At 42.1% G+C, this 27,712-nt stretch overlaps 1 protein-coding gene across 10 annotated transcripts in view; it reads left to right on the top strand.

The window, feature by feature from the left end:
• DENND1A (DENN domain containing 1A) overlaps window positions 1-27,712 on the top strand; it is a 518,366-nt gene that overhangs the window by 363,343 nt on the left and 127,311 nt on the right. For all 10 annotated transcript variants that reach the window (XM_047768359.1, XM_047768362.1, XM_047768357.1 and 7 more), the window contains one exon: window positions 1,451-1,576. In XM_047768359.1, coding sequence (XP_047624315.1) covers window positions 1,451-1,576 — 126 coding nt within the window. The remainder of the gene's footprint in view (window positions 1-1,450; window positions 1,577-27,712) is intronic.

The following is a 27,712-nucleotide window of genomic DNA, read 5'->3' as shown; positions in this document are numbered from 1 at the left end:
TTTCCCTCTCTCCTCATTTTAAGCCACAGCCTCCATCATTCTCTCCCCTGAAGCCGTAGTTCTCCGTAGGCTCTGAACTCCTTCTCACTGTAGTGTCTTTGCAAATGGTGATCCCTGTGTTTGGTACACTGTTTCTTCCCCTCTTTGTGAATTAACTACTTTGGCTCATCCTTCAGATCTCAATCCAAGCCTGTTTCTCTCCAGGAAGCTTTCCTTGACCTCCATGGTGAACTCTATCACAGGATCAGCGTGGTAGCAATGTCACATGTATTGGTATTTTCCTCACTAGAATGTAAGTTTAATGAGGGCAGGACCCCTGTCTGGCTTTGCTCAGCATTGTATCACCGTTGACTCAAGGCTACTAAGTTGCACAATTCCAGGGGCGTTTTTCACCTGGGACACAGTTTGAGTGGTGTGCCCAGAAGTTGTGCAGTATGGCATCCTGAGATGACTAGCATAGTGGAAACAGACCAGGAAGTCTGATGTTATCTCTGCTGTTGAGGGCCACAGCCATCATGACACAGTCTTTCCTACGTTAAGGATTCATAGGAGAGATCTCTTTTGGTTGTCACCTTCAGGAAATTTTGTGTTCATTGGTGCAACTGCTTTGGCCCCCAGGAATCTCACTTCTCATGGTTCCCTTTCTGTTTTGAACACGAGGAGGCTCTTAAGTCAAATCTGCAGTCTACTTCTAGCTACCATATAAGACCTTATGGCTCACGTTTATATATTAAATCTAGACCTGGCTTCTTCTTTTCCGGTTGCATTGATTTTCTTGTCTATTTTGTTTTAATTTGTTGGATACATATCTATAAGTTCTAAAAGTGTGTATCCGTAAGTCTATATAATGACTATTCCTTTAAGTCTGAAGTATATAGTATTATATATTATACATATTATATACTTTAATAAATATATATTTAGAGTATAAAGTATGATGTATGTAATAATATAATATGTTGTAAATAAGCCACTTACTTCTATATTTATAAGTAATATGAAGAAGAAATGGAATTGAAACTAAAGAAAATTGTATAGCTTGGGCTCAGATTGCAAAACTTCATATTCCACCTTAGCCACTTCTTGGGTTTGTTCCTAGGCATGTATGTAATCTAACCTCTCTGAGACTGTTTCACAGGAACACAACCCCTTTCTTAGACAATTGTAGAAAGAATTAAAGAAAATGTATGTGAAAGCAATTACCTGGCACCTTGAAACTGCTTAGAAGGCTTGCTTTTGTTTTTATTAGATATGCTCTAACTGGAGCAACATCTATTTAAATTTCAAAAACCCGCCCTAACATTGGGTGCATTTTTGTTCTCCCAGTAGCTGAGGTGTCAAATCGGTCCACCTCCCAGGGATTTTCGAGTTCTGTTTCTAGTGCTGGGCATAGCCGGCCGGCCTCCTCCCACCCTGCCTTCAACGTGTGTCTCCTTTCTCCCGTCACCAGATCTCTTCACTGAAGAGCCGGCTGAAGAAGGTCTCCACGACAACGGGTGATGGTGTGGCCAGAGCTTTCCTCAAGGCCCAGGCCGCCTTCTTCGGCAGCTACCGAAATGCTTTGAAAATTGAGCCGGTGAGTAGCTTCGTGGCGTGTCACGATTCCATGCTCAGTCAGGGTTGAGAAACATACCTCAGGGGCCATAAGAAACCTGCTGTTCGTCTGGTTGGTAAATTCACCAAAAGAGGTTGTGCGTGTCTGTGGGGTCAGGGGCAGGGGGTGTCCTCACTTGCGCTACCTCTTGGCACAAGGAAGCCGTACCACCATGTGTGAAGCCCTTCTGCTCCTGTGGATGCTGAGGTCCCTCCCTCCCTGGACAGGAGCCCCCACTGCATGTCCAGTGCTCAGGGCTGCACGCACACCTGCTCCCACCAAGGATTCCCAGTAAGCTTGAGAGGTAGCAGTGATCATCTCCACTTGACATATGAGGAAACTGAGGCTCATAGGAGCAATAACTCGTTAACCCATGGGAGAGCTAGGTAGGTGGTCCCAAAGCCCATGCTTTCCCACCGCACCTCACTGCTCTTTTCCTGCAAAGGGACCTCTCCTCCACACTTGAGAAAGCAAACCATCCAGGGGATGACTCTGCTTAGTTGTCCCAGAGTATTCTTGGTGTGTTGGTGATGAAGTATGCTGAGGACTAGGGGATATGTTATCTGCCTCCATGGCCCTTTAACCTTTCCAAGCCTCTGTTGCCTCATCCTTGAGGCGATTAGTTACTGTGAGGCTATGAAGAGACCAGGTCATCCCTAAAACCGAAGAAAGTACCAGTTCTCTCAGCTTCAATGAGAAGCTTTCGTCCGATACCCCTCTACCCAGCCTACTCTGAGCCTCTTGGCCAAGGAGAATGGGGAAATTGGCCCAGGGACCTGGGTCACTGCGTAGGAGAGGCTGTGGGCGGGGACCTTGCCGACAGCCCTTTTCTCTCCAGAGCTCCGTGGAGCTCCCTTGTCCTGAGCAGGCGGAGATGCAGCCTCACCCAGCCTGGTCAGAGTGGGTGTGGGGAACCAGCACAGGTCACGCTGCCTAGAGGTCAGGGACATTTGTTTTTGTTTTAACCCATAGAATTTTATTAGATTATTGACAAAAGATGAGTAGATATCAGGCAATGCATTCCGTGTGCAAACTGACAGTGAATCTTGATCATGCTTCCTCATACGCCACCGTTATATCTTGCTAAGTACTTTTGTACCATCATGTATCCATTGTGTGAGTAAGTGAAGCACAGAGTGACAGCACGCCCCTTGTCTTCCCATCACCCGGAGGGAAGGGCCGGGGCAGTGGGCGCTCAGGGCACAGCAGCCTACCACCACCATCCTCCTTGTTCCTTGCCTTCCATCTAGCACTTAGGCCTGACTCTCTGCACTGCCTCAGTTTCAGGTAGTGCCGCAGTCACATCACAGAAAGGATGCACTACTCTTGCTTCCTAAGAACTGCTTCCCTCAGGTCTTCTAAAGCTCTTCAGCTTAAAGCAAGTTCTTCGTGTCCTGCTGTCTCCAAGACAAGTGACTCTGATTCTTTGTCCCGACCTTGGGCCCAGCTGAACCAGTCAGTGCGGTTTTGAGAGCTGGTATAAATTCTGTTTTCTTCCCATCTTTAAAGTGAGACTGGGACAACCGGCCCGGTCCTTTTCTGAGGCTACTGGGAACTGACAGGCATGAGGTATTATTTCCCTCCTTACAATGACGTCAGTGAGGTCATGTGTACATCTAGAACCCAGAGGCTGTTGAATCTGGTACATATTTCTGGGTAGATGATCGGGCACAAGTTGCTCTTCTAGAGAAGTTTATGGTTGTACTTGCACTTGGCTCTCAAAGGCATTGGATTTAAGGATGGGAATCCTGGAGTTTAAAGCCTGGCTTTGTACTTCTAGGCTGTATAACCTGGAGCAGGCCACTTCATCTCTCTAAACTTCAGTTTTTTTCACTGTGAAATGAAGATAAAAAGACCTATTTTTCTACATCTCCAGATGTTATAAGGATGAAATGAGCCATAAAACCTTTCATAGGAAAGGTGAAACTTGACCGGTATCTGATGGGTAGGGTTTAAACAAAGAAAGACAGCATTTTCTCTTCCGGTGGTACACGTGGAGTTATCTGAGGCAACAAAGGCTTGGAGGCAGGACCCTTCTTGTCCACATTGTCTGAAGTCATGGGTTTGGGTTGGAAGATGGGGCTGCAGGAGAGGTTGGACCCAATTTGACAGAGCCTGAGATGCTAGGCTAGGCATGTGAGCAGAGATGTGATGTAACTAAAGTCATCTTGACCAGTAGTACAGCAGTGGACTGCGAAAGAAACTGAAAGCAGAGACCAGGAGACTGTTAGGGAAACTCAGAAGAGAGCCCTCCAGGGGTTACACCAGGAAAAGATACCACAAAGAAGAACTGACCAGATGAGTCTAGTAATAAATGAAATATGGGAGGTGAGGGGCAAGAAATGTCAACATGTCTCCCAGGATTTGGATCTGGGAGAAGATGGTGATGCCCACGGTAGAAAAATGGAAAGCTGGATCCAAAGGTGTTTCCAGTAGCAGATTTACAATGGTGAACACAGGGAACAGACTGAGAGTCCATAATGATGAACAACTAAAGTATATCCATATTATAGAATATCATGTAGCCATTAAAAGTAGCATTTTGAGGTTAGGATGATGAGGTTGGTTGTAAACATGGTTCATTTCATTGAATTTGCCGTTCCATCATAAGATTTACCATTATTTCATGTATCATTAAGAAAGAGAAAAGAGTGCTGCCAATTATAATTGAAGAGTGCCATCAATTGTAAGACATCCAGATTTCAGACATGTTACAATGTGAAGAAACTTACATCTTAGACTCAATGAAATAAGGCAGATTTGTCATACTTTTGGTCTGATTCATCTGTACCAGAATGGCTTCCCCCCTCCCCTGCCCCGTAAGGCCAAGAGGGAAGCCAGAGGGCCTGAAAGTTTCTGACCAAGCCTCATCATGTTACCTAGATTGTTTTTAAACCATACATTTAATGCTAGCCAATTCTCCTCATCTAAAAATTGGAATAACAACACTTCCCTTATAGATTATTTGTGAGCATAATTAAAATAATGACCACAAAGGGCCTGTGAGCCCATGAAGGGGTCAGGGGTTTTGGAGTCAGGCCGTGACGGGCGTGCAGAGCGGTGCCTTAGATGAACCTGCCTGTGTGGCAAGCAGCGCAGAGCTAAGGGGATACAGTGCCCTCCATGGGGCCACCTGTCTTTTCGTTGTTTCTCTGGTTATAAAAATAGCACCTGCTCTTGGTTTAAAAAGAAAAAAAAAAAAAAGATTTAAAGTAACAGGACTGGAAATGAGAAAATACCTAAAATCTATCATCTGGAGTTAACATATTAGCATGTTTCCACCAAGGTTCTAGGGTTTGGGGGGAGGGAGGTTCGTTTGTTTTCTTTTGTTTTTCTTTTAGAGGGTCGAGATATTCCTGGCAAAGCAGTACATTCCCAGTTAGCTAGTTTTGCCTCTTAGTGTATTGTAAGCATTTTTTCACATCACATAAAAACTCCTCTTGGAGTTCCCGTCGTGGTGCAGTGGTTAACGAATCCGACTAGGAACCATGAGGTTTCAGGTTCGATCCCTGGCCTTGCTCAGTGGGCTAAGGATCCGGCGTTGCCGTGAGCTGTGGTGTAGGTTGCAGACGCGGCTCGGATCCCACGTTGCTGTGGCTCTGGCGTAGGCTGGCGGTACAGAACTGATTCGACCCCTAGCCTGGGAACCTCCATATGCCGTGGGAGCAGCCCAAGAAATGGCAAAAAGACAAAAAAAAAAACAAAAAAAAACTCTTCTTAAATATTGGCTATGCATCTCCCATTTGGTGACCCCAGGTGGTTCTCAACCCCAGCTGTGGCTCAGAATCACCTGGGGGGCTCTTAAAGTGGCAACTGTCTGGGCCCCACTCACAGAGAATATTGTCCACTTCCTGCAGTCCAGAACCAATGCCAAGGCCCAGCACATCATCCCACCTCTGGTTCTCTGAATTGTCTGCAGTCTTCAACCACGCAATGGTGAACAGCTTTATATAAATCTTCATTCACAGTCTGAATTATTTCCCTAGGTGAAATCCCCAATGTGGTTTTACTGGGTCTGAGGACCCAAGTACATTCAAGGCCTTTGATTCGTAAACTGAAGGAGAAAGCTGGTCACCAGAAACGGTTGGTAGCCTGGAGGGGAGACTCTGGGACAGGCCAAGTGGAGAGCAGCCCAGGGCCGAGGGTGGCCTGAGGGCTCGGGCCTGGGAGGCGTGTGCAGGGCACCAGCTTCCCACCCTGGCTAGTGGCCACAGTCATGGGACTCAGGTCATTACAAAGTCAGAGCCTGGGTTTTTTGAAACATGAAACATGACAGACTAGAGGATGCTCTTTTCTGCTTGGCTCCCGCAGGGCCAGGAGGGGCCGACCTCGCCCCAGAGGCAGAGATGAGCAACAGCTCCTCCATGCCTCCGAGCTCATTCGTTTGAAATTTTTAATTCCTTGGCCTTTTTTTTTTTTTTTTTAATTTTCCCTCTCCTACTGGAAAAAATTCAAAATGCAGCTGGCTAGGGAGTCCCAAACTTCATTTTCTTTCCCCTGCCCGGAAGGGAAGAGGAAGGCGCCCCCCTGGCTGAGTCCCGGCCACATGCCAGGCATCAGGCTGCCCCACTCCACCCGTGCCTTCTACTGTGTGCCTGTCCCAGGGCAGAAGGTCTGTGTGGGCTCCCTGGCAGGGTCTCTTCAGGGCCAGGTGGGTTACTCGTCCCAAGGATCAGAAAGTGAGACCTGAGGGTATCCAGCTACAAGTCTCCTACCTGTTCAGTGGCCTTCCCCAAGGTCACCCCCCTTGTTGGCATCTGTGGTCTCAGAGATTCCCCATGAGCTCTTTGCTGTCCATGTTACAGATTGGGGAGAGCGGCTGAGGTTTCCCCTGACTTCTTGGCAAGTGTCAGAGCCAGGAATCAGACTCAGGTCGGCCTGACTCGAAAACCCAAGCTTCTTCCACCACACCACTTGCCCGTCTTTGTTCTGGTTGCCTCGTGTTTCATGTTAACAACCCGCTCTGCATTTCTAGCACCGGGCCTGGGTCATGGCAGAGCGGAGGCATCAGTGCATGTATTTGGAACAGTGGATGATGGAAGGATAGTTGAGAGAAATGAACAAACAGAGAAGTGTGTGATGCCGGGGTTGGCCCTGGGCCTCTGTTCAGTGCGTACACATTATATCCTGTCCTGTCTTTAGGCTTTGGAGGTTGGCACTGCCTGGCAGAGGGGAGAGTGTCAGCAAATCACAAGGGCATGTGACCCATTTTTCAGTCACCTGGAGAATATGAGGTACAAAGCCCAAGATATTTAACAATATCAGCCAAGCCAACTTGTTCTTCTCCACTTAAATGACAGATCCACAAGCAGCCAGGCAGCCCCATTCGGAAAAACCCCCTTTATCCGTGTCAAGCGGCAGCTCAGGCTCTAGCTCATTTATTTAGGCCTTTCTTGCTCTCTGACACGCCTCCTAGCAGTTGCCAGGCAACTCTGGGAGTAGCAGTGTGTGTTAGGGATTAACTAGTTAGGGCTGGGGTCCTTTTTGGCAAGAAGGGGATGAAAGAAATGATTTTAATTGCTAGGCCAAGGATCCTTTCTCTGCTGGGTAGAAGATTGCAACTTTTGGAGGATGTGTACAGCAGTGTGGGTCCTGAATTTGCCGCGAATGGTCCCCTTTCTCCCTCCTCGGGAGACCAAATGAATTTTAAAAAGAGTCTTATTTTTCCTCACTCTTTTGTTTAAAATTATATCATCTTGAAATCTGAATAAGACTAACCAGCATCCTCTCTTTGGAAGACGTTTCTTAGCACAGTGGCCTCAGTTTTAAAGCACTTTCAAAAATAGAATTGTGTGCTTTAATTACATCCTTTTTTCTGTCCATAGTTTCTTCTTTCGTAGCTCGTGCTACGTGGAGTCATCTTAAGGCAGCACATGTGAAGGTGCTTTTACCATATCTGGCCCATAGTCCCTGATAAATGTTAGCTCAAAGAGCAAAACTGATGGAGATTGGTGCTCCGACGTGCATTCTGTTCTGTGCCAGTAGCTGTGGAAAGGCCAGGGTAGATGGCCCACCATGAGTTGTTTGTTCAACAAGCTTGCGCGGCTCTCTCTGGGGCATTCTGCTGGTTGGGCTTCCCCATGATGAATAGAGAACAGCCCCTGCCCACAGGGAGCGACGGCTGAGGTGGGGACAGTAAAGCTAGTCGATGTCAGAGCCGCAAAGCAGGCTGTGCAGGCAGTAGGCAGCTCCTCCTGGCCGGCTTGCTTAGTCCTTCCCAGGAGGACCAGCTTCCAGAGTCAGCCGTGGGTACGCTGGCATCATCCATCTTACAGCCCCTGATTTTGCACATGATTCTGCTGAGTCATATTTATCCACCTAAAACCCCTTGAAGACAGAGAAGTTAAGATAAAAGCAGATTGATAGCCTGGCTTTCAAGCATGAACAGACGAGGCTGTGTTAGAGCAGGTCAGAAAAATACCATATATATCTGTCTCCTGTTTGAGTAACACCATTGATCTCATGGTTTTTTAAAAACAGACAAACTGTATATGGTTTTAGTATAACGGAAAATAGAAAAAATATTTACAGACTAGAAAAACTAAAATATCACTATACTTCAATTGAACGAACACAACTACCTCAACTACCTTTTGTAAATTCTTGCTAATTATTTTTCTTTATGAAGACTATCTACATAGTTACTATCAAATCTAAGTTAAAAATTTGGTTTTCCTCCATTTAACATTACATCCTCGGCTTTTTTAGATAGCTGCAGAATATCCTATCAAGTACAGCTACCGTAATTTCCCTAACCACTCTATCACACTGGACATTTAGATTGTTTCCAGTATTTTGAGATTATGGTTTTTTAAAAACAAACTGTATATGTTTTTAGTATAACAGAAAATAGAAAAAATATTTACAAAATATTGCACTAAACATCTTTGAATAAAGCTTGGATAACACTTTACTTTGAAGTCTTCTGAGTAGAAAGTCTGCATGCAGGAACCTGACTTTGGGTGCCAACTTGTCGCAACGTGGTAAGGAAGCAGATTTCCGTTGACTCAGCCTAAAAGCAGCCCAAAATGGAGAGATTTAGGATGTTTTGTGGTGTTGTGTGCTCCCTGCCCTCCACAGAGGCAAGTAGAGTATACCCAGAACACACATAAAGGATGTTACTAATTTGTCTGTGCCTCTATCTTGTGCTAAAAGAAAGTTTGAGGACCTTGAAAACAATATGTACCTCACAGCAAGCCGAGATAAGGAAATGAGGAGAGCAAGGGAAGGGAGAAATCAAACGAAGCCCAGAGGGGGCTGGGACGTGTGCCTCTGGGCTGGCTCTGAGGCTCCCCGAGCAGCTTGGCAGTGGTAGAGCTGGGAGTCAAACCCACGTCTGTCTCAGAGCCCTTGCTTTTTTCTTTTTTCGATCACGGTAAAACATACGTCACATAGGATTTGCCATTTTTACCGTTGTTAAGTATATAATTCAGTGGGATTAATTACATTCACAATGTTGTACAACCACCGTCTATGTATTTTCAAAATTTTTCATTACCTAAATAGAAACTCTGAACTCATTAAGTAGTAACTCCTAATTCCCCCATCCCACCAGCCCTTGGTAACCTAGTCTACTTTCTAACTTGATGAATTTGTCTGTTCTAGATATTTCATATAAATGGAATTGTATCATATTTGTTCTGTGTCTGGCTTATTTCACTTAGCATGATGTTTTCAAGGTTCATCCACATTGTAGCATGTGTCAGAACCTCATTTCTTTTATAGCTGAATAATATTCTACCGTATGTATGTCTGTACCACATTTTGTGTGTGCATTCACCCGTTCATGGACACTAGTGGTTTCCACCTTTTGGCCATTGAGAATAATGCTGCTGTGAACATTCCTCTGTGAGTCTCTGTTTGAGTCCCTGTTTTCACTTCTTTGGGATATACACTTAGGAGTGGAATTGCTGGCTCACATAGTCATTTTATGTTTACCTTTTTGAGGATCTAGCAAATCGGTTTCCACACAGAGCCCATGCATTTTTAAGTGGACAGTGGTATGTTTGTGAAACATGGATATGTACCCATGAAAGTTCTATAGGGAAAGTTGGTGAACGATTTCCTCATTTTCCAGTTTGTTTTAAGCAAGTAGGTAGGGAATTATAGCCAAGCCTACAGGCCTGAGCTGAATAGATGCATTGACATAGGAGTCAGAGAAGGGTCTGGTGACTCACCGGCTACCATTTTCTCTTGTTTTTGAGTTCATCCCAAGTCAAGATCATGTCCTTGAAATGAAACAGGGAGAAGGGGAGGTGCTCCCAACATCAGAGCTCTGGGGACCACCACTGTAGCTCTGTGGCTCGGGAGCATGATGGAAAGAGTATGGCCTTTGGAGTCACCTGGGTTTTAATCCAGGCTCTGTCATCCACCAGAAGATAACCTTGCGTCTCAATTTTCTTATCTATAAAATGGAAATAATGCCTACCTTGTCGGACTATTGAGAAAAATAGCAATAGTGTAGCTTTTTGCTAATAGCACATGTTAGCCAAATGAGAGTGATCTTTCCTGGATGACAAGAAAGTAAAGGAGGAAGGGGAGGAGAATGAGATGTCCACATTCTAGAAAAGCCGTGGCCATCCTTGTTCAGCAAGTGTCAGGCTACCTGGAACCAGTCAAAACACAATGAAAATCTGGCCTGTTTATTCCTTTTTTTTTTTTTAAAGTTAACTGTGAAAGTTTGGCTTTTGTCTCAAATAATACATAAAGGATTTAGAAGAAATCATATTTAATTATTTCCTGCGGTATTTATTTGATATTTATTCCTTCATGCTATTGCTCACCAGCACTTACAGGCAAATGGGAGTGGTGGTACCAAGGGTTTTAAATTCAGAAATGCTTTAGGGTTAATTTTTGCAATGCTTAAGAGAAAATATCATTGAGAATCTTCTTTCTCTTTCATCACAATATTTTTGGCCTCTTGGGAGAAGTTGAGCCTTGCTCCATATTGGCACCAAATCTCCTCTCTTCTCCTCTCAGGGACACTGATGGCTCAGGAACCTGGTTTGGGAGTCCTGGCACCCTGAGTCACACAGTGAATGTTCACTGAACTGAAAGTCGTTGTTCTACAAGTAGACTGCCAAGTAAAAGGTTGGTCCTTAAGTGAGAGAAGATGAGAAATGACAGGAAATCCCCCTAAACACAATGATCAAACTTAACGGAATGATTTCAAAGAGCATCACTGAATATGATCAAAATGAAATTCCCCTAAGTTCTAAAATTCTTGAAAAATAAAACATAGCCAGTGTACCTTAAACTATCCAGGAGGAATTCCAGGCTTTCACTTGAGCTCTCTTAATAGTCCTGGCTCCTGTCTTACTTTGTTCCTATAGGATGGAATCATGTTTTGTATTCCTTGGAGTCCCTTGCATAGTCTGATATTTAGTAGGTGTTCATTAAATGTTGAACGAATGGATAAGCAAATGAGTGAATGATACCTGATTCTACTGTACTGTGCATCAGAAAGACTGGTGGTCCTATTTCAGTGTTGTCCAATATAGATGCTTAGTTTAAAAAAAAAATTATCCATAGCGTCATCTTAGAGCATGAGAAGAATCTGACACAAACACCACACCGGGAATGTGTAAATGTAAAATAAAGGCACAGCCCAGCATCTGCATGGTAGCTAACCACAGGCAGTTAGGATCTGGAGAGGACCACCCTCTGTGAAATCACCACGTGCAGTAAGTATTCGTTTCTGGTTAGGAGAATTCAGAAGGCGAGTATATTAATGGAGTAAGCGGAATCCTTGGTGGCAGAAGCAGTGGCAAAGAGAAATGCTTACTGTTACCAGCATTTTAAGTCAAATGATCTCACTTTAGGGTCTTTTACGTTTTCAGCGAGACTCTGAAAAGGAAACCTTTCTGATCCATTTCCAAGCAGTGATAACATTTGACAATTTAGAGCCTCAAACAGTGATATATAACTTCATGTACGTAGCTAGACTATGAGCTTCTGAAGAACAGGATTTTGTCTTATTCTTTCTTATACCCCTGGCCCACAGTAGAGGTCCAGTGACAAGGTGGAGTGATGGTGGGTTTATTCTGTGGAGGATGTCACGCTACACGATGATTAGAGGATAAAATTGTAGATTTCCTTCCCTACCCTCCAACCCCTCAGACATGCATCCACACTGATTTTCTGTGGGGTGTGGATATCATCTCAGATATATAAAGTCTCATTCAGCCTTATGCTCCTCTTTTACAAAGAAATGGAAGCCACAGTGTAGTGTCGTGATTACTCACGTATCCCTGGCACAGAGCCTGGTTCGTCAGAAATGCTCAGTAGTTCTCCGTGGAGTAAATGAAGTTGAAATAGTCCCTAGTTACTGTGTCCTTAGTAGTTTGGGAGATGCAACAGTTTTGTTAAATAAATCATTAGGATTTGAGGTCTTAAGAAAAAGAAAAATGATATGAAGTATTTATTTTATGCCACATTCTTTACATATATTCCCTTATTGATTTTTACAATCCTCATATGGAAGAAAGTAGTGTAGCCCCATTTTATTGATGAGAAACCAAGGCTGGGAAAGGTTATGTCGTTTTTTTAAATAGTGACAGAGCCAGGATCTGGACTTTCCATTTGCCTAATTGTAGCAACCATGCTCTTTCCTCTGACCACTCACCACAATGGTGATAGCCATATGGTCTGTGTTATGTACAATTGGAGGGCATCTCAAAAGAATACTGAGCTGCTCTCCTCTTAAAAGTCAGTATCTCTAATCTGTGCAAATGTTTCTTGGAAAATACAGGTTAAACTAACACCACTTATAAATTGTTTTGCAAAGGGGAAGTGTCAACATTTTTTATATCTTTTTAAAAACATACCTTTAATAGATAAATTTAATTGCCCAATATTTTGTTGTTTAAATATTTGATATTTATGGTGATAATTGGATGAAAAAGTAAAACACTTGCAAGTGCAGCCCTCCCTCCTCTTTTCCTTGGCTGACACCTAGTGGCGAGCTTTCTGGTAGCAGTGTTAATCTAGGTGCTAAAGGCTGATGGTTGTTTTTTAGTTGATTTTAGGATTTTTTTTTTAAATCAGTTATTTTCATCATAATAAAAGTTGCATTAATATAGGGTTAATTTATTAGTGGTCATTATAACGGTGGAATTTCTATTTGATTTGACATGAATTTTAAAGTCAGTTACAATCAAACCTTCGCAGGAAGTGATACAGGTATTTAAAATCTTGGTATCCTTACCCCCCCGACCCCAACCTGATGGAGTGGCCACCCTGCCCTGGGCACGGACTTGCACATAACTGACAAAGAAGACCCAGTCCTGTTCTCAACGGCTGTGGCAGGCAGAGAGTTTTACTGCATGCAGTAATTGTAGTAGTAGCATTTTGGACAAGATGGTAGACCACCAGAGGCACCTCCGCCTGGATGCTGAGGGAAAGCTTCCCAGGGAATGATGCGCCTGGGATGGCACCTGGCAGGAGGAGTAGCTCTTCCCCAGAAGCAGGAGCAGAAAGTAGCTCATGCAAAGCCAAGGGGCACTGAAACGCATGGCACGGCCAGGTCCTGTGAGCATGCGTGCACCTGTGGCACAGACGGAAAGGAGTGTGGCTAAGGGCAAAGTCGAAAAGGGGACAGTTCCAGTCCATGAAAGACCTAGGAGGCCGCAAAAGGTTTTAGCCCACAGCGTAGAGCAGCATTTCTACAGCAGTGGTCCTTGAAATAATAGATCCACAAGATGTTTTAATGTTTTCTGATCACGTACCTTGTGATTGTCCTATATTGCATATTATACCTCTTCTTTCTTTTTAGATCCTTACAATGCACATTACTTACAGCCCCACTACAAAGAAATCTAGTTAACTTTGTTTAACCCAGCATTTTTCAAAACCCTTTCCCCACAAAATACTTATTAACATTCCATGCATCTACTACTTCTCAGCACAGTTTGGGAAACACTGCTGTAGCTAATGATTGATGATGAATTTTTCTTGCTCAAAGGACATGGAATTAGGATACTGACTGTGTTCATTTTACCCCAGTCTCATTGGTATGAGCTTCAGGGGGGAAAAAAGCATATTCCATCTCCAAAGCATTTCTTGTGAGACAGAGGATCGTGGCCAGCAGGTGGTCTTAAGACCCAGAGCCCAGCCATCGCTTGCCTTTCTCAGCACAGAGCCGTAAGCCACCAACTGGTCCCCTTGGTCCTGCCACTTGATACTGGTATCAGGATCTAACCAGGACAACAGGAACCCCTTCAGATGTTTATAGGAGGGAAGACAATTCAAGGAAGTGGTCATAGAGCTGACAGAGGAGCAGAAAGGTAATCCAGAGATTACAGTAGAGCTGATGTACCTGAGGCCAGGGCCAGGGTCACCTGATGACAGCCAGAACCTGTGTGTCTGTGCCAGGGGCGCTTGAGTCAGAGAGGAAGCGAACTACTGCTGGACAGCCCACCCAGGGGCCGGGGAGAGAGGAGAAACACTCAGCCCTTCGCTGTCCTCCGCCTCCTCCTCTACCACCAGCACTCCACATTCGCCAAACCAGGCAGGAAGCCAGTTGACTCCAGAACCCAGGGAACTCGGCCTCCCCTCTGTACAGAATAGAGCAGAGTGAAGAGTGGGTCTGAGATCAGACAGGCTCAGAACCCGCACTCCCACATCCGAGCGAGATATTAAGGCTATTTAGTGACATGCCCCTCCCCGGGCAAATAATAAACAACATGGTGAAGTTAAAAGCCCCTTGATTTATAGTTAGATCTGGAGCCAACCTGGACTCTCTGCCTCTTCCCAGCTTTGTGACTCTAGGCTTATACTTTCCTGAACCTTAGTGTCTGACTTATAAACTAGGAAAGAGAATCTCTACTCAAATGATCCTTCCACAGGGTGTCCTTGACATATGTCTGGCTGGTTCCTATTTTATAATGAAATAAGAACAAGGTATTGAAAACTTTGAGGGCTTAGCCTGGAGCTGACAGGAGTGTTAGAAATCCACATACGTTGATCGACTACTCCAGACTTCAGTGAATGGGCTGAAATATTATTAGCTAGCAATTATTATCTAGTAGATGTCTAATTTCTTAACATATTCACTTCCCGGGGCTGTTGGAGTGGGACAGGCTTGTAATGTGTGCAATGAAATGTTCCAGTGTTGGAGAAGGACTCCGCCTGATTGTAGTTCCAGTTCAGTACAGGCTAAAGAGAGTGGAGATTCCAAGAAGCTGCCACGTAAGGGATCTGGAACCTTGGGAAGCCCTTCCCTGCTGAACCACAGGGGGTTTTTGTTTGTTAGTTTTCATTTTGTTTTGTTTCATGGGGATAGAAATGCCATCCTCCTAAAATCATTTTGAGGGAGTTCCTGTCATGGCTCAGCAGTTAGTGAACCCGAGTAGCATCCATGAGGATGCGGATTGGATCCCTGGCTTTGCTCAGTGGGTTAAGCATCCAGCGTTGCCATGAGCTGCAGTGTAGGTCGCAGACACGGCTCGGATCCCGAGTTGCTGTGGCTGTGGTGTAGGCTGGCGGATACAGCTCCAATTGGACCCTTATCCTGGGTACCTCCATGTATCGCAGGGGTGGCCCTAAAAAAAAGACAAAAAGACCAAAAAAATAAAAATAAAATAAAATAAAATCATATTAATAATTAAGCGAGGTGGTGGATATAAAGTACTTGTTCTCTGTTCATCGCCCCCCACCGTCCGCAACAGGTTCTGGAGGCAGCTTCCCTTTTATCCAGTGAATGCCCGATTCACCGGCAGTCACATTCCATGGAGTTGTGGCAGGAATTTTGGAAAGCCTTTAACTGGAGATTATTTATGTTTGGGTTGCTGGTCCCTGTTAGTGATGTGTCCTGGCAGATCGCCACTCACCCTGTTCTCGTCAGTCACAGTTCACTGGCATTATTCATGACCCATTTGCTTGAGACTTTTTTTTTTTTTTTTTGCCCATATTCCTCCTGTGATGCACTTTTACTCTCATCTTCACAGCATCGAAAATGGTCTGTAGGTTTGAAGGTGTCCTGAGCAAGTCAGTTGTCAGCTTAAAAGGTCATTATCTATTCTTTGAAGGGGAGCTTTAATCGTGAGCTGATTAGTTTTATCCTCCATTGAGGAATTTTACACCCAAGAAATATGGGAGGGAAGAACTTGCTATGTATTTAATCCCTACTTCTTGCCCTTTATTTATATCTTCTTGGTTAAGTGTACATGTGTATTTCCCCAGTGTGATAGATAGGGAGCTTAAAGCAGAGAAAGTTAAAAAAATTTAAATCAACAACTTTAAACAAACATTTGACAAGACCCTACTATTATGCCAGACACTGTTCTAGGTGCTTTGAGATGCAGCAGCAAACAAAATAAAGTCCCAGCCCTCACATCTCTATGTTCTAGGTGGACACAGACAGGAAACAAAGGTGAAAGTTAATATATAATGTGTTAGGTGGTGATAATAAGTGTTGTGCAGAAAAAGAAAGCCAAGGAAGGGAATAAAGAGAAACCCCAGGTGAGGCAGGTGCTAGTAGGAGATGAAGCCAGGATGGAGACCCAGGCTGTCTGCCTCTAGAACTCATGTTTTTTCCACTGGTCCCATGCTGCTTCTGATCCTCTTTGGTGATGGTTCCCAGCATCAGGTGAAGAAATGTGAACTCTAACATCTCACTTCTTAGTCCGAAGTTGATAATTCAGTGTGTCAGGGTGGTGACTTTGCATTCCTAGGGTACAGAAAACATTTTTGCTGCACTCCCTGCTGTCAGCAGCATGGAACTGTTTCTTTCATCTCTCTGGTTTCCCAAACACATTTAATCTTGACGCAGAAAGCATCTTGCCAGCTTGGACTCAAGCCCTAGTGCTGGGGAGATCAGTCTACCCTAGAGGAAGGTCTCTGTGACTGCTGGGCTCAAAAGAACTCATAGCTCTTTTCTCTCTACTTCCAAGAAGTGATGTTGTAGGTATTAGCTTATGTAAGCTTAGTATCGATTTCATGATCTTTAGTTTTCGGCAAGTCAGTTTAATTCCATAAGTAGGAACCAGGAACCAAAAGATGGATCAAATATGGAACCTGCCCTCAAGAGTCAGATAGACCTAGATTCCGCTTTTCTATTGATGTATTATTAAGCACATTCATCAGACCCTCTGCTTTAGTTTCCCCATCTGTAAAAGAAGAACAAATATAATCTGCTTCATAGGATTATTGTGAAGATTAAATGAGATAATACAGAATGGTGCCTGGCATATGGCAAGAACTTAATACTTGTTGCCTTTTTTAAAAAATAAGCCTTATATTTTAGAGCAATTCTGGGTTCACAGAAAAATTAGTGGAAGGTACAGAGATTTCCCATATACTTCCTGTTCCCACTCAAGCATACCCTCATCCATCATCAAAAACATTATTGTTGTTTTTTGGCCGCGCCAGAGGCATATGGAGGTTCTCAGGTGAGGGGATTGAACCTGCGTCATTGCAGGGACAGTGCCAGGTCCTTAATCCTCTGCACCAAGAGAGAGCTCTTGGGCTTTAATATTTTTTAAAAGTAGTTTTATGACTCAATTGTGTATCTCTAGATGCTATAGTTTAGTCTTGTCCATTAAAAAAAATTATATGGCTTTTAAAATTCTCTTTTAACTTATAGGTTCCTCATGCTAACTGCATGATCATGATGCATGATCCTCTGTATTTCCTGCTAATTGGTGACTGGGTTTTGAAATTGAATAGACTAAGATTCAGTCTTTTTGGTGATATGCAGGTGGTATTTGGCAAGACTATAAGAGACATATCAAGTCTGGTTTTTTCTCTTTTTGTGATTTTTTTTAAGCCAATGATGCTTAATACCTGTATTGTAAAATGTTGATATTCTTGATTTATTGTTTATCTTTCATTTATTGATTAGAATATCTTTATAAAGAAATTCTTTCCTTAATTTACAGTGTTATTACCCAGTGTCAGAGTTCATACAGCAAAGATAAGATAAATGCTTGATTCTTCCCTATATTTACCTGTTTAGTATAATGAATTGGTTGCCTAACACCCTCAAAACATGGCAGTTCTTTTGTATATGTGTTATTATGACCTAATGGAATTAAACATGTTTGATAGATTTGCATCAGTTACCGTTATTATTGTTATTGAAACTTAAACTATCCCATTTCAGCCAGTGAGACTTTTTCATGTTGGCTCTGAGATTTTTGGGGTTTTTTTTTTTACATGACCCTAGTAGTCTTTGACAGTTCCCTTGTTATCTGCTATTACACATCTTGTACCTTTCCAGCCCACAAACCTAAAATCAGACATTTCTTTAGGAAATGTTGCACTGGCTTCTTTCGTAAGAAGTAATAGCTCAAGACCAAAACCCAGGTGCTTAGGATACTTACTACTCCTGGTCATTGTTTCCAGGCCTTTTCAGTGGACAGGGGTAGGAGGTACACACATATGCATAATATCCATGTGCATAGAGGTATATCTAGATACCTCCAGTCCAAGTTCAAAACTACAGACCTTTTGCTTAACCTCTTCTCTACTGCATTTGTCTTTCCTTTCTTCTGTACTGAGAATTCTGGTTCTCAAGGGGACAGAGGATAATAGAATTACAATATCCCATAATTACTCGTTTACTTTCGTACACAGCAGCTTCAGTAATCCCTACAAATGTTACCACCAGCATGATTACAGAAAATCTTTTAACTTTGTTTTGCATGTTCTCTCCCTATTCTCCCTGTAGGTTTTGGCCAGTTGAACTATATTTACTTTGCTGGAACACACAGCCATTACATCCTAAACACTTTCCCTCTCAGCCCTCACTTAGTCTCAGTCTTCAGATAACTATAACTTGTTTTAATGGTGATAGCTCTTTGGCCATTTTTGGTTGTCTGAAGCTGGCTCCCTCGCAGCTTCCTCAGGAAGGTTCGTGGAAGCAGTATTCCCTCTGTCATTAAAGGTTGATGATAATTTTTCTGTGTCTTTTCTAGATGTGAGTCAGTTTTGCTGGATATAAAATCTCTGTCTCCTACTTTCTTTCCTTGAGGATCTTAAATGTGTTGATACATTTTCTTTTGGCAAAAAAAGTATTGCTGTCAAAGTCTGATAATAATCTTAATTTTCTTCCTGTAAAAAAAAATCACATGTAAGTTTTTACTAGATGCTAAGGATTTTTTTCTGTTTTAAAGTGCTGTAATTTTATGAGACTGTCTCGGATGGTCATTTGGGGTCTGTAGTCTCATGTATATAAAGTGGTCTTTCAACATATATGAAACACATGACTTCAAGTCGTTTTTCAATCCCAAGAAAAAAAATTTTTTTGAATGCTATGTTTTAGCTTTGACTCTGTTCTTTTGCTTTATCTTTCTTTTTCAGAGGCTCCAATTATTTGTATATTCAAATCTTCTTTGGCTATCTTCAATATTTTTGCCTTCTTTTAAATCTCTATTTCTTTTTTCTTTTTAACTTCATATTATTATTGAGATAGAATTCCTCTTTTTTAACAGTTTTTTCTTTTTCTTTTTTTTCTTAAAGTATTTTCTATTGAGTTGATATGCTCTTATAGTCTCTCTAGTCTAGTCGTCACTTCAGAAGAGAGTTTTTCTTTTATTTCTAATTCTTCCCTGAGTTCTATCCCTGTGTTTCTAAGTTTTTATAATTCAATCGTATGTTCTCTCATACTTTGCATAGTTTTCTTAATGTTTTTAGCTCATTTTGACAGAGTAGATTGCAATTTTAATCTATTTGTGGGCTTATCCTTCAAGATATATTTTTGTGGACATATCTTTCCCCTTTTTTCCTTATAATTCTGTGCCTTTATGTTATTTATTTTTATGTGAAATTAGTTTTCCTGACTTAAGAATGAGGTAGAGTTCAGGAAAGCTGTTCTGGACTTCACAGAGCTCCCTCTTCTGTTGTTTTTGGTAGTGTTCAAATGTTAGACAGCTGCTTTGTGAACCCTTCTGGCTGTGTTCCCATCTCCCACTTTGATCTGGACCCTCCTCTCTCTTGTCCCTATTCTGCTCAGCCTTGGTTTCACTCCCAGCAGCTTCTCCCTAGTGTGTATCCCTGGCTTGGAAGGGAGTCCTGACATGTTCTTATTCATAGGGCTCATAGGGGCTGCTTCTTCAGTCCTTATTATAGGTCCCTTACACTATCAACTGGTGCAAAGATCAGAACCCTCCTAGTTTCAGCTGTGTTCTCTCTCTCTCTCTCTCTCTGTCTCTCTGTCTCTCTCTCTTTTTTTTTTTTTTTTTTTTTATCTTTTTGTCTTTTCAAGGGCCGCACCTGAGGCATATGGAGGTTCCCAGGCTAGGGGTCTAATTGGAGCTGTAGCCACCGGCCTAGGCCAGAGCCACAGCAACATGGGATCCGAGCCACATCTGTGACCTCCACCACAGCTCACAGCAAGACCAGATCCTTAACCCACTGAGCGATGCCAGGGATTGAACCCACAATCTCTCGGTTCCTAGTCAGATTCATTAACCACTGAGCCAAGACGGGAAATCCTCAGCCACTCCTTAAAGTGGCCCATTGAGCTTTCGGCAAGGTCCTATTAACTATTTGGAGGTTCAGTCATTCTCACATCTGTTCATGCGGATATGACACCAAGCAGGTATATTGATGATTTGCAGTGTTGTTGGTTTGTACTCACCTGCTTGTATATTTGGAGTTCATTGTTCACCTAGTTTTTCTTTTTTGCTAATGTTGCACATGTGTCTGAAGGTTTGCTTTCTAATTGTCCTGCCTTTTTTATGTGAGGATTTGAAGATACTGAAAAAAATTATGCTACCACAATTATCACCATCACCAAATTCCCAGAATCCTTCTTTTCTGTTCTTCCATCTCTTTCTTAGAAGTCCACAAATATAGTAAGTCCCCTCATGAAACTTACATTCTACTGGATGAAGATAGGTAGTAAACATGAAAAAAGTGGAAGAAGGTGATTGCACATAGTGACAAGTGCTACAAAGAAAAAATACTGTAGGGTAGGAAGTAATAGATTTGAGGGAGTATGGAGGTGCTTTTTGGTACTCTGCTCCAAGGAGGTGGTGTCTGAGCTGAGACCTGAATGATGAGAACTAATAGGTGTACAGATATTTGGGGTAAAAGTATTCGAGGCAGAATATACAGCAAGTACAGAGACCTGAGGTAGGAGTGCATTTGGCCCATTTCAAGCACAGAAAGTGCTTCAACATAGCTGAAGCAGAGTCATGGGAGGTCAGAGAGCCAGGCAAAGCCTGGATTGTAAAGCACCTTGTGGGCTCAGGAAGAGTTTGGATTTAACCTCAGTATGGTAGAAACCATTGGAGGGACTTGAAGCAGAAGAGTGTCATGATTGTGTTCCAAGTTTCAAGAAGCTTGTTTTGGCTGCTGTCTGGGGAGAGGGCTGTAGGGGCTCTGGCGATGTCAAGGAGCAGTCACGGGGTCTGGGGAGAGACCACTGTGGCCAAATGGAGATGGAGAGCAGCAGTCAGATTTGGGGTATGATTTGGTAGCAGGACTTGCTCATGAGTTGGATGAGGGAAAGAGAAGAATCAAGGATGTCTTCTAAGATCTTGATCTGCCTCCAGTTTCTAGTCTTTTTAAATCTTATTTCTCAGAGAAAGTCAGGTAGAATGTTGCTCCTAAACAAGTAGATAGAGACTATGAAGCAAGTGGGGGAAAAACAAACTAAAGAAAGATATTTGCAAATTTAATGGATAGAGGCTTGGTTTCTAGATTATATAAAGAATTTCTATAAATCAATAATGATTAAAATGGGGGAAATATATGAACAGACAATTCTGTTCAGATACTGAAAATATACTTGGGACACTGAAATTAAGACTCAGGTATTGGAGTTGCTGTCGTGGCTCAGTGATTAATGAATCCGACTAGGAACCATGAGGTTCTGGGTTCAATCCCTGGCCTCGCTCAATGGGTTAAGGATCCGGTGTTGCCCTGAGCTGTAGTGTAGGTCACAGACACAGCTCAGATCCCGTGTTGCTGTGGCTCTGGCGTAGGCCAGTGGTTACAGCTCCAATTAGACACCTAACCTGGGAACCTCCATATGCCACTAGTGTGGCCCTAGAAATGACCACACACACACACAAAATTACATTTTGCACCTATTAATTTGGTACCAGATGCTTATTATTGGTCACTATGCAGAGCAGTAGGTGTCCTTATCTTGCTGTTTAAAGTGTGAATTTGTACCTCAGTTTTCAAATTTGATGCTATTTTATAAAAAGTCAAAACTCTTGCCCGTTAGGCTAGAAGAAATGTTCGAAGACTTTCGTAGCAACAAAAAAAATGGAAAAAATTCAAATATACATTTAAGGATAATAAATTTTTTTTTAATCTTTTTGCCTTTTCTAGGGCTGCTCTCTTGGCATATGGAGGTTCCCAGGCTAGGAGTCTAATCGGAGCTGTAGCCACCGGCCTATGCCAGAGCTGCAGCAACACCAGATCCTTAACCCATTGAGCGAGGCCAAGGATCGAACCCGCCACTTCATGGTTCCTAGTCGGATTCCTTAACCACTGAGCCACAGAGGGAACTCCATAAATTATTTTTATATGATGAAATATACAGCCATAAAAAATAGTGAATTAGTGGAGCAACAACAGGGATGAACCTTAGCAACATACTGGACTAATTTTTTTAAAGGCTCAGTAGTAAGCAAAACTAAATATTATTTAGGCCGCACAGACCACAAACATGTGATAAAACTTATTTTTAAAAAATAAACACTTTAGGGAATGAGAAGCAGAATTGAGGATAGAAGTTATTGGGTCTAGAGAAAGGGATAGGAAGAGACAGTGAAGGGACATCAAGATAATGCAGTGATTGTATCTGTTTATGTTTTATTAGGCTACATACCTTAATGTAGGTTACATATAGTCTTTCATGTGTAAATATAAATTATGTGGCGAACTCAATGAAGTTATAAACTAGATAAACTGTTAATAATTTCCAAATTTTTTTTTTTTTCTTTTTTTGGCCACTCTGCAGCATATGGAGTTCCTCAGCCAGGGATCAGATCCGGGCCACAGTTGCAACCTAAGCCACAGTTGCAACCTAAGCCACAGCTGTGGCAATGTGGCATCCTTAACCCCACTGTGCCAGGCCAGGGATCAAACCTGCATCCCAGCACTCCCAAGACACCACTGATCCCGTTGCACCACAGTGGGAACTCCACTAATTTCTAAATTTTATAATATCATAATACTGTGTTTAAAATCCAGCCCAGGGATTGCAAGGTCTGGACCCCTCTAGTACAACACATTTCCTAAGGGTCTTGAAATGTGGCTTGACCCAGTATGTTTAGATTTCCTCAGAGGCTCTGGAAGAGAGTAAGAATGTAAGTATGTAAGTAAACATTTTTTCCCAGGTTTTTGGTAACTAAACCCAGATAATCCAATTTATGGCCTTTATCTTTGCTGGCTTTTCAAGAAAGAATTAATTCAGAAACTCTGTTGGACAGGTAAATTGCTCCCTGCAACTTTGAACAGGGAGTCTCAGCATGATCTGATGGGTCCCCCTCAATAGTGGCAGCATCACATATCCTGTTTTAAAACCTACCTGACTAGTTAGAAGATGCTTTCCTTCCAGTTTCCTAGACCTCCTGACACCCCCCACAGTATGGGTACCTGCATAGAAATCACAGTCACCAACCTCCAAACTCCAGGAAATTTGTCTTTCTAAACTCCGCCTATAGCACAAGAAATGGCAAGTCTGCTCTGGAACCTGAGAAAATCTTCCTCTATTATTTGGAGGAGTTATGAGGAACTCTGTTATTTAATGAGATAAATGGTATTATTATACTATTTCATCTTAACTGTTTGGGTTTTTTTTGTCTTTTTGCCCTTTTTAGGGCTGCACCCGAGACACATGGAGGTTCCCAGGCCTAGGGGTCTAATTGGAGCTGTAGCCACCAGCCTAGGCCGTAGCCACAGCAACACCAGATCTGAGCCACATCTGTGATCTACACCACAGCTCACAGCAACGCTGGATCCTTAACCCACTGAGCGAGGCCAGGGATTGAACCCGAAACCAATGAATCCTAGTCGGATTCATTTCTGCTGCGCTATGACAGGAACTCCTGTTATTTAGAACCTTTCTGTTCTAAACCTTCGAATGCCAAAGGATATGGGAAGTAGATTCTGGTTGCCTTGTTCTGGGTGTGCTAAAGAGAGTGAGTTGAGTAGATTGTGCCATTTTCTTTTTAGTCAAGATAAGAATCCAGTTGGGAGAAAAAACCCACCACCAAGCTAATTAAAAGCATTTTCAGAACATTTTTCTATTATATTGAGTACCTACTATATGTTTGATGTAGAGCTTGGCACTCAACAGTCATATGGCAAATAAGTAGTAGAATTTTGATTCCAGTACAGAACATGGTTGTGCAGAGAATGTGCTTTTCCTTTTTCAGGAGAAACATTTCAACAGCAGAAACCAAGAAAGCCCAAAGTAAGACAGTTTATCTGAATATTAATTTGTAACCCTTCAGTTTCTACATAAAATGTCCTGCATGTGCTTGTGTGTGACAGTGTTGTTTGTGAGTGCCAGCTCTGGGTAAAACAGTGACAGCCACTATCTGCGTTATTTATCCATGTCTGAAATTCGGCTTCTTTGTTCCATGCTCTGCCCTGGACTGCGACCTCACTGGTTCCTTTTTCTGTTGATTAATACACATGAGAATGTGCCAATTCTTAGAAGATACAGTGAGGTATGGGAGCAAGTGTGTAAGATTAAGAGCAGTCTAGCCAGGAGTTCATATCCTAGCTCAGTTTCCTAATCTACACAATTAGAACATAAATACAGTAATGTGTATAATTAATATATTATAGATGCTCAAAAAAAGTTAATTCCCAAGCTTCCTCCCCTAGTCATAATAACCTTCCTAAAATATTAATCTGAATGTCAAACTTCTTAAAATGACCGTTCGGTGAGTGACGTGTACTTCCTACACTTTGGAGTATGGTAAGCCAATTACTTTCTGTGGTAGATGGGTTTTCTGTGTCTCTTTTAGTTTTTAATTCTTTTTTAAAAAGGGACTTTTATTTTTAGGGCCGTTAGGTAACTGCCATTTTCTAGGTTTCCCAATGCAGATTTCATTTGATTTTTCAAAGGGAACTATGATAAAAGACATGGACCTTACCTCCACACTTGAATCACATTCAGGAAGATTTCGGTCATTAATGGTGCTTTAGCCAACAGTGGTAGATTGAGCTGAGAGTAGAAGGTTTGACCTGAATTGAAGAACATTCTACAAAAAAAGCTGGCCTGTACTCTTCAAAAATGTTAATGTCTTGCAACAAAGAAAGACCCAAGAACTATTCTAGATTAAAGGAGACTGAGAGACAGGACAACTGCATGCAGTGTGTATGATCCAGGATATTCTTTTGCTGTAAAAAGACATTGTTGGGACAGTTGGTGAATTCTGAGTAAAGTCTATAGATTAGATTTTAACTCTACCCGTGTAAACTTCCTGATTTTAATCATTGTACTGTGTTTATTTAAAACACCATTCTTGATTTTAGGAAGTAAAGCTTGTCATAATGCCTGTTTCAATAGCACAAGATTATTCTAATCCAGTTGATATATCCGGGAACAGTTTGACCATAATGTGAATTTCGTGTTTGATTACGCCTGATACCATCCCTGAGAAATACTAGGTAAATGCAGAAAACTGCACCCAAATTAACCAAGAGCCCGAATTAACCAAGATATGTAGTAATACACAGAATATCTCTAAAGGCTACCTCACTTCACCGCATGTGTGGCAAGCCCAATTTTCCGTCCTCCTTCCACCACTTCAGAATCTACCCAGATGCAACAGCCCTTCTGATACCCACTTCCATAGCAAGCTTGAGGTCTTTTTCAAGGTAAAAATGACATTTATTGTTGTATTTATATATTTTGTACCCATTTAACATGTATAAAATTGTGCTACTATTTTTATTAGGTTTCTATCTTATTTTTAACAGGTCATTGAGGAAGTTTTTGAGCATTATGCCCCAAACATAGGGGTTTTTAGGAAGATATATGTTACATTATGACAGAACTGACTATACTTGAGAATGTAGGGGTAAAGGGACATCGTGTCTAAATTTATTCTCAAAATGTTCGTAAATACACTCTATACAGATAAAACATATATGTAATATACTAACTGTGTGCATACACACACACGCACAAGGTGGGAGAAAGAGAAGGTAAAGCCACTGCAGTAAAATATTGACATTTGGGGAATCTAGGTGATAAATAGATAAATAAGAATTCTTTATACTATTTTTGCACCTTTTCTGTAAATCTGAAATTATGTCAAGATTACAAGTTTAAAAGGAAAAAAGAGTAGAGGATTGGGGAAGATTTTTTTTTTTTTTAATTGAAGTTCAAATGTGAAAAACTAAGGAAGGTAAAAGGGAAGGAAAGTGACTCAGCTAGGAAAAAGACCAAGCAGAGGGAGAGAGAAGGTCCTCAACAGTCTTTTCACAGAGTAGCTTAGCTTAAGACAAGCTTTTTGTAAAATATGACAGGAAGACTACATCTCCAAAATGGAAAAGCAAACATTTTGCTTTTCGAAGAGTTTTTGGGAGTCTAGCCCAGAATACTGAGAAACTTACATGTATGGAAATCACATAAAATAACAACTCTAAATTATTTAGTATCTCTATTCTCTTCCTCAACAATTCAAGGATTTTAATATACTTTAATCATTGGGCACCCCCATGTACAAATCATATCGTTACTAAAATACTAACTTTTTGAAAAAAACATTAGCAATAAAACATAGACTGTAGCTTTACAATTTATCACCATCTGGGGGTTCACTTTTCTTCTTGATGAATTATATCTTTAATATTTCTTTCAGTGAGGATCTACAAACCCCCTTTTTTTTCTTTTTTTTTTTTTGTCTTTGTTGTTGTTGTTGTTGCTATTTCTTGGGCCACTCCCTCGGCATATGGAGGTTCCCAGGCTAGGGGTTGAATCGGAGCTGTAGCCACCGGCCTACGCCAGAGCCACAGCAACGCGGGATCCGAGCCGCATCTGCAACCTACACCACAGCTCACGGCAACGCCGGATCGTTAACCCACTGAGCAAGGCCAGGGACCGAACCCGCAACCTCATGGTTCCTAGTCGGATTCGTTAACCACTGCGCCACGACGGGAACTCCTCCTACAAACCCCTTTTACTTTGTATGTCTGAAATATTTTTATTTCACTGTTGACTCTTGAAAGATCGTTTATCTAGTTATGAAACTGTACATTGATAGTTTTCCTTCTCCCTTTGAAAATTTGCCTTTTCTCATTTGTTCTTGTTGGTGAAAAGTCCATGATCAACCCACATGTAAACATCTGTCTTTCCTCTGTAAGAACTTCTTTCGACTTATATTCTGCAATTTTACTGTAATGCATCTAAGGATGGGTATATTTTTATTCATGCTGCTTGGTACTCATAGTCTCTTTTCAGTCTGAGGGAATCATATCCTCCTCAACTCTGGAATATTCTTAGTCCTTAGCTCCTTAAATATTACTTATCTGCCAAACCTAGGGTTTCTTCTGTTTGTTTCATTTTAGGTTTTCATTCTGGAAACTCCTATATAAATATGTTGGTACTTCCCAATCTATTATGTAACTACTCTTTCATCTTCTTTTACTCTTGATCTTTCTCTGCTTTGTTCTGCTGAACTCTTTAGTATTATCTCCAGAATAGGTGATATTCTCAAATGTTGTGAGTTTAAAAAAATCCAACACCGAAATTGGATTTGCCCGAAGTAAGATAGCTAGCAAGAAGAGCCTGGATTTAAATTCAGATCTACCCAGCTTCTGACCACGGTTCTGTCATTTGTGAATTCATAAATTCATTACAAATGCTTAAACCCCAAAATGGTGAAATAGCTTCAGACCACTGCATTATCCTGTCGTGTGGGTGGATGTAACTGGGAGGATGAATGTGACTTCAGCCTCAGCCTGTGCAGGATACCACGTGCTAGAAGACCTGAGAAGTGTCAAGAGTTATATTTGGCCTCGCTGCCATTTCCATCCTATGTTGTTTCTAAGAAAGGGAACCTTCGTTCCTTTTTATCTTTTATGGTGCACAGAGTTTCCATCTCTCCCATTCTTTTGGCTGTCTACATAGACTCTTCACCAAGGTTTGTTTGTATACCGCTTGTCTCGTCTCAGTAGCAGAATTTTGGTTTTGTT

The sequence above is a fragment of the Phacochoerus africanus genome, chromosome 2 (assembly GCF_016906955.1).
Source record: "Phacochoerus africanus isolate WHEZ1 chromosome 2, ROS_Pafr_v1, whole genome shotgun sequence".
Taxonomy (NCBI): domain Eukaryota; kingdom Metazoa; phylum Chordata; class Mammalia; order Artiodactyla; family Suidae; genus Phacochoerus; species Phacochoerus africanus.
The sequence above is the reverse complement of the archived record's forward strand: the minus strand, read 5'-3'. Positions and strand labels throughout refer to the sequence as shown.